This window comes from Mustela lutreola, chromosome 10 (genome assembly GCF_030435805.1).
Source record: "Mustela lutreola isolate mMusLut2 chromosome 10, mMusLut2.pri, whole genome shotgun sequence".
NCBI classification, from domain to species: domain Eukaryota; kingdom Metazoa; phylum Chordata; class Mammalia; order Carnivora; family Mustelidae; genus Mustela; species Mustela lutreola.
Window position 1 is genome coordinate 27,060,604 of NC_081299.1, and position 7,648 is coordinate 27,068,251.

A 7,648-nucleotide genomic window follows, 5' to 3' on the forward strand; every position below is an offset into this window, starting at 1 on the left:
GGTAATTTGGATCAAGGCATAGAAAGCCCATATTCCATCAGTAGACAAATATATGGCATTCTAGAACATTCTCTCTGGTTCCTACCCACAATTTTCCTTTGAGGTTCATGCTGTGATTTTAGTGTCCTAAACTAACTTAGTAAACAGTATATATATTTTTTGAAGAATCAATTAAATACTTATTAAGCAACTACTTTATAAAACTTGATGGTTTCTCTAGTTAGCAAATAAGACTTGACTTATGGATACCTAAAAAACTCTTCTCTGAAAGTTAATTTTCATTAGAACAGAGGCAGCAATTAATCCATGTGCTCACAAAGAAAATCAGAAATCTATTAATTTGGAAGTGTCCATTTATCCAAAATGGAGAATGAGACCAACAAGTTTAAATTACTTTTCTCATTACTCACAATGCAAAACAATCAACTCAAAGCTATATTCTGAGTGCAGAAACCCAAGAACTGAAAGCAACTCTTTCTAAGATGTTAACTTCATCTGTCTTAGAAAGAACAAATGTATTCTTTTGAATATACCTCATTTTTTGTTTCCTTTTTTTTTAGCCGCCTGATTTTTTCCATCTTTTTTTCCTCTTTCTCAAGTCTTCTCCTTGATTTTACTTTTGCTTTTCCTTCAGTTCCTTCTTTATCATGTTTGAGTTTTTTGGAAATCTTTCTGTCAACTGGGGAGTCCACAGAGTTTTCAGATTGGAGACTCTGCTCTAAGCAAAGCATCACCTGGGTTTCAAGGTTTTCCTGATACAAAGACTCCTCGATGTCATTTTCAGCACTGTCTGCCAGAGTTTTATGAATCCTTCTGACTTTTCCACTTTTTCCGGCATATAAATTCTCTTTATTTTCCTCAACACTGTCATAGGGAGTTTTCTCTGGAGAGGCATTTGTGTTCTCTCTCTCAGAATCACTGTCTTGTAGCACCTTCCTGCTTTTCAATTTCTTACTCACGAATATCTCTTCATCTGAATCTGGAGAAAACATAATTTTTTTTAGAGGTCTACTGTCATTTGGCCCGCCTCCTAGTCCCATTGCTTCTCAAAAACATCCAATTATCCATGTGCTATGTCACCTTGTGAAATTATGTAACTACCACTAAGAACTGACTGTAGCAAAGTAAATCTAAAAATAGGTTTTGAAAAACATTTTCCCTGGAAAAATGTCTCTTACTAAGAAAAACAATTATATATATTTACAAAGTGTAAAGTTGTTCTAATTCTTCTGGCAGGTGTTAAAAATCCTTTTATTAAAGGACGAATGCATTCAACAAGGCAATGTGGTAGCTTCTAAACATTTTATACATTCAATACCATTACAGAAATGCTTAATGTCAAAAGGGTACAAGCACTACTATTTTGTTTTTATACTAAATAAGATAACAAGGTTAGGCATTAATAATTTAACAAACCAAAAGAATAATGAAATTAATTCCAACCCACTTACAATCCAGGCCCACACTCTATTCCTAAAAACAAAATCACTATTACAAACCTCCGTCACTCAAGGATACAATGGTTTCGCAGCTGCCTTGTCCACTGTCTGAAGGACTATTGGCTTCTTCCTGTGAAATGAGCTTTGAATCACTGATTTCTAGGTGAACCTAGAAAATGAGAACATACTTTGCATTAGTCAGTTGGGGACAAAAACCTCTAAGTACATAATGATACATAAATCATCATAGGATTGCAAGGCTGAAGTAAGAAAAGCACCAATACAGTGGTTCAACGAAGGGTGACATTAAGAATTACTGGACAACGGGGCGCCTGGGTGGCTCAGTGGGTTAAGCCACTGCCTTCGGCTCAGGTCATGATCTCAGGGTCCTGGGATTGAGTCCCACATCGGGCTCTCTGCTCAGCGGGAAGCCTGCTTCCCCCTCTCTCTCTCTCTGCCTGCCTCTCCATCTACTTGTGATCTCTCTCTGTCAAATAAATAAATAAAATCTTAAAAAAAAAAAAAAAAAAAAGAATTACTGGACAAGGGGCACCTGGCTGGCTTGGTTCAGTGCAGCATATCACTTTTTTTTTTTTTTAAAGATTTTTATTTATTTATTTGACAGATAGAGATCACAAGTAGGCAGAGAGTCAGGCAGAGAGAAAGAGGAGGAAGCAGGCTCCTTGCAGAACAGAGAGCCCAATGTGGGGCTCGATCCCAGGACCCTGGGATCATGACCTGAGCCAAAGGCAGAGGCTTTAACCCACTGAGCCACCCAGGTGCCCCTGAGCATATAACTCTTGATCCCAGGTTGTGGGTTTGAACCCCAAGATGGATGTAGAGATTACTTAAAAATAAAATCTTAAAAAAAAAAATCGCTGGACAAAAAACCAAAAATTCATTGTTCACCTTTGAAGAATGCTATAGAAACAATGGCTTTATTTGCGTAAATAAAAAGAATCAAGCATTTACACATATTCTGTCTGAACTACTGCTCAGTGTATTCAAACGACATGTTAAATAACACCACAGAGATGCAATCCAGATGTGAAAAACTCTTGTGCTTCCTTAACAGTAAACAGCAAGAAAAAAAGAGAAGGGAGAGGGACCTATGTAGAGTCAAGATACACACACACACACACACACACACACACATATCAACAATTGTAATATGCAGACTTTGGATCCTGTTTCCAATAAACTGGAAGTATACATGAGTCAATGAAATATGAACACTAGATATTTAGTATTAAGCAACAATTCTAAATTTTTTAGGTGTGGTAATAATATTTCTGGTTATCTGTTTTGGAAAGCTCTTCTCTTAGAGATGCATTATGAAATATTTGTAAATGAAATGATGTCTGGGATTTGCCTCCAAATAATCCAGTGAGGGGGGAAAGTGGGTGGGACTATAAATGAAATAAGATTGATAAGATCTGATAACTGTTGAAGTTAGGTGATAGGTTCCTTATACCAGCCTTTCTGCGTTTGTTTATGTTTGAAATTTTCCAAATAAAACCATTTTAAAAGTCACAAGTAAGGGGCACCTGAGTGGATCAGTGGGTTAAGCCTCTGCCTTCGGCTCAGGTCATGATCTCGAGGTCCTGAGCAGGGAGCCTGCTTCCGCCTCTTTCTCTGCCTACCTCTGCCTACTTGTGTTCTCTCTCTGTCAAATAAATAAATAAAATCTTAAAATAAAGAGAAAAAAAATGTTTCAAAAAAGTCACAAGTAAAAAATATAAGTAGGACTGCTGTGTTAGGTGACTTGACCAGTTAGTGACCAGGCTGATCCTAGAGGCCAGATCTCCTACATCCTTGGTGTTCTTAGGGCTCTGAATCGACATAATAGGAGGGTAAATATTAACATCTGTAAAGTAGTAGGGCACTACCCATCTTATTGGTTTCTCAAACAATTATTAAATTGATTTAAATGTTTGGTACCATTATTTAAATAATAACCAAAGGTAACAGGTACTGAGAAATCACTGAGGATCATCATGCATGTGCTGCTGTTTCTCTCAACAATCCAAAGCAGTAAGATTTTTTTTGTGGATGCTGAAACTGAGTTTAGGTAACCACATAACTCAGTACACGGTGTTGCTCTGAATCACTTTATTCTAGGCAATCTGTACCAGTATCAGCAACAATCAGGGCCAGGAACAGGGTGAAGACAGAGTCAAGTCTCAAAAACCTCAGTAATCAAGATAGTATCTTAGTGCAGTATTTAAAAAAGACCAAATTGATAAACTATGGTTCATGAGGTCGGCCAACTACTTCTATAAATAAAGTTTTATTGGAAACAAGGCCAGGATTAGAGGAAGGTGAGGTGGAGTAGTGCAACTGCAGGGTTTTACTTTATTTTTTAAAAATACTGCATTAAAATACTATGTCAATTACGGAGTTTGGGGGAGCCCTCTGAAATTCTGCCCCCAAGGCTAGTGTCTCACACTAGTCCCGCCCCAGGAAAGAACACGGGTCTGAAAACAGATGCTTCCATGCCCAGTCCCCCCAGCGATCAACCAGCCACCAGCCGGGAAGCCCCGAGACTGCAGCTTCTCTCCGGGTCCCGTACGATGACCTCAAAGCCCCCTTGCAAACTCAATTCCGAGTTCCCAGAGACTCCCGCCGTCCACTTCCGGGGAACCCAGCCCCGCAACCCAGCGGCCCAGGTCAGCCTCGGCCTGCCTCTGTTTTGGGGAGCTGAACAAGGAAGAGCCCCGGCGGCAGGAAACGCGCCAAAGGGGAGGCCGGACGGGCGGGGCCAGCTCAGGAACCGCTGGCGGCCGCCTGAGCGCGCCGAAGGGGCCACAAGCGACGCCGCCGAGCTCACCGAGGGGCGGGAAGCCCAGCGCGAAACTGGACGGCAGGGTCGCTAGCCCACCCGGCTGCGGAGGTATCCCGCCAGGCCCGACGGCGCGCCGCGCCTACACAGAGCACGCCGGGAGCTGTAGTCCTTCCAGCGTCCGCGACCCGCTCCGCCCGGCTCTACCCCTACCCGACACCGCTCCTCGGTGCCAGGCCTCTGGAGCCGTGGACGGGGATCTGTGCACGAACTCACCTCAGAAACTACTTCGCCGGTCATGACTCCGGCTTCCCCGGCGCTTCGCTGTAACGGAGCAGGTCTCCAGTTTCTTAGCCGGGGTGCAGCTGCTCCCGCCGTCTCCAGTCAGGCGACACTGTTCGAGCTTTCGCGCCCAGCCGGAGTGGAGGCCCCGCCCTAGCGATTCGCACCAATCCCGAGGAGTCTTTCTACATGAGGCCACGCCCTCCACACTGTCCTACCAATCACAAAGCGCCTTCGGCCAATCCCTCCCGTATAACCTGGGTTGGGTTGGCGGGTCCCGGCTCCTCCAGTCAATTGAACCTAAAGGAGGCTGGGGGCATCGCGTCTGCGGGCCGAAGGGGCCCTCTGACCTCGTAAGGCAGTACCAGGCGAGTGGTGGCCTTTGACCTTTGGCCTTTGACCTTTGGCCCTTGCCGCAGCGCATTTTGAGGAGTAAGCCTTCCACGCGGGAAGTGAACTAAGAGAAGATCCCAGGGCAACCGAAGGTACCTGTGGGGATTTTCTCCAAGACCTCCCTCCATCCCTAGAGCAGCTAGATCCTACCTGCTCCTTCTCGTACCTTGCATTCACGCTACCCGACATCGACAAAGAAGAGTTTTGTGGGCTGCTCAGATACCAAAGAATATCCTTGGATAGACTTTACAATTTTATTTAAAGTTAATTTGAGGGTGCCTAGGTGGCTCAGAGGGGTAAGCATCTGCCCTGGCTCAGGTCATGATCCCAGGATCCTCTGGAGCCCTGCATGGGGCTCCCTGCTTGGCCGAGAGTTGACTTCTCCCTCTTTCCCTCCCCCTTGCTTGTGCTCTCTCTCTTTTCTCAAATAAATAAATCTTAAAAAATAACAATAATAAAGTTAACTTGAGGACGCGGAAAACACCTACCTATCCATTCCTCGACTCTTTAGACAAAGCAAGAAAAAAGAATAAAAGATCTGGAGTCAGACTAAGCCCAGACAATTCTAATCCCTTGTCATTATGCTGGTCACATCCCCCCACCCCCCCCCGCGGGTCCATTCTCTGTCATTCCTTATCCTGCTCTGTCCAGGCAAGGTTGACTTCTCCCCACTGTGTTACCCAAGTTCCCTTGACCCCAGGCTTCTGGTTGAGTCAAACTCCTGGAAGATACTTTACAATGTTACTGTTAAGGAGGAGATCAGAGAGCACCAAGAAAGAAAGGCCACTGTAGTTACCGTCTCCACTTCACTCTCATGATCCTATCCACTGGTAGGTAACCGGCTCCTTCTAGTTTTCCCAGGACTTTCCCAGTTTTAGCACTGAAAATCTCACCTCCTGAGATTCTCAGTCCCAGGGAAACCAGGATAGTTAGTTACTATATCCACTGGCCTCCTCTTCCAAGTTTCTAGCTTTAGCTGGGTTCAGATAAAAATTCTCTTTCCTCGTCTTTCTTTCTTTACCTCCTCACCACTTCTCAACCCACTTTTGCCCCCTCCCCCGGATCCCATTATCCATCCTCTTCTCTCCCATCCATATAGCCGCATTTCTACCCACTTCACTATTTCTACTTGATGATTTCCAAATACACAGCTATAGTACTTCTCCTTCATATTTGGAGAGCCAACATTTATCAGGGGCTTACTCTGTGACAAAACACTTGCAAGAATTTTGCAAACATCATTTTTAGCCTTCAGAGTAAATTTGTAAGGTAATTAATATATTATCTCCATTTTTACAGGAGACTAAACCTTTAAATTCTAGTAACTGGTGGAGCCAATATTCATACCCTGCTCAGTCTGACTCCAGAGCTCATACTCCTCCGAGAGACCTTGCCTGAGCCCCTTCTCCATTCTCCTTCCATCCCCTGTTCTATTTTTTCCAACAACACATCTGCTTGAAATTTTACTTTTATCTATTTGTATATTGCTGCTCCAAGAGGACAAGCACTTTGTTTCCTTTAACACCATATTCTCACTAACTAGTTCTACAACTTGAACAGCCATTGGAATGTCCTGAAGAGCTGGTAAAGAAGGTTGTTGAACCCCACTCCTGCAGTTTCTGAGACAATGTGTCTGATGTGAGCCCCAAGAATTTTCTTTTTTTTTTTTTAAGATTTTAGAAATTTTATTTATTTAAGAAAGAGCAAGCAAGCACAGGGAAGAGGAAGGGGCAGAGGGAGAAGCAGGCTCCCTGCTGAGCAGGGAGGCCAAGACAGGGCTGGATCCCAGGACCCTGGAATCATGAATCCCAGGACCTCGGGATCATGACACGAGCCCAAGGTAGACACTTACCAGGCTAAGCCACCCAGGCACTCCAAGTCCCGAGGATTTTCATTTCCAACAAGTTCCCAGATGATGCTAATGCTGCTGGTATGGAGACCACACTTTGAGAACCAAGGACTTAAAACATACCTGGCTCATGGTAGGGAAATCAATATTTGTTGAACTAATTCCTTCACTTGAAACTATACTATTCATGAACTCCTTTTGGAAATGAATAAATGAGATAATACTCCTGATATTAGCATTTTCAGAAGGAATTAGCATTTTCCTCTCTGAAGAACATCTATTCAGTCACCAGAAAAACAAAGAAAGAGAGCCTTGATTTGGAAAATGAGTGGAATGGGTGAGTTAGGAAAGGGAAACCTTTTACTCTATACATTTACTTGTGCTAATCTAAAACAAGTCTGTATTTGGAATTAGTAATCTATATTCTCAATCTTGGTGGTTGGCACCATAATCCATCACTCACCAATTTAGAAATCTGGGAGTCACCTGACTCCTTTCTGTCTCTTGACTCTCAAGTTTAATCATCCAACAAGCTCTGTTTAGGAAGTTGATGATGATGAGGGAAATCTCTGCAGCGTTCATTTTGCAGAGATTAGCCTGAATCTGTCCAGTAAAGGGCTTTGTAAACTTAGGTGAGTCATTTAGCTTCTCAGAGTCTTGTTTTCATTATTTATAAGTAGAAAACACTGGATCCAATCCAATCAAATCAGATGGAGTCTCCAGTGGGTTTCATTGGCAGATCACCTGCACGGATGGTACTCTACAGGAAATATTTTCAGTACTGAGCACACCTAATCTGGTCATAGAAGTTAGGAATTGTTTTACTTCTAGGATCTATCCTTATGTCACACAAAATCAATATTAAAAAGGAATCCTTAGGGGTGCCTGAGTGGGTTAAAGCCT

The 7,648-nt window shown here is 43.2% G+C and overlaps 1 protein-coding gene across 1 annotated transcript in view; it reads right to left on the reverse strand.

Moving 5' to 3' along the window:
• The window catches only part of CLSPN (claspin), a 32,243-nt gene extending 27,608 nt beyond the window's left edge, over positions 1 to 4,635 (reverse strand). The window contains exons 1-3 of the mRNA XM_059137220.1: positions 4,498 to 4,635; positions 1,500 to 1,608; positions 534 to 979 (exon numbers count right to left, since the gene is read on the reverse strand). Coding sequence (XP_058993203.1) covers positions 534 to 979; positions 1,500 to 1,608; positions 4,498 to 4,521 — 579 coding nt within the window. The 5' untranslated portion in view covers positions 4,522 to 4,635. The remainder of the gene's footprint in view (positions 1 to 533; positions 980 to 1,499; positions 1,609 to 4,497) is intronic.
• Positions 4,636 to 7,648: the final 3,013 nt, after the last annotated feature.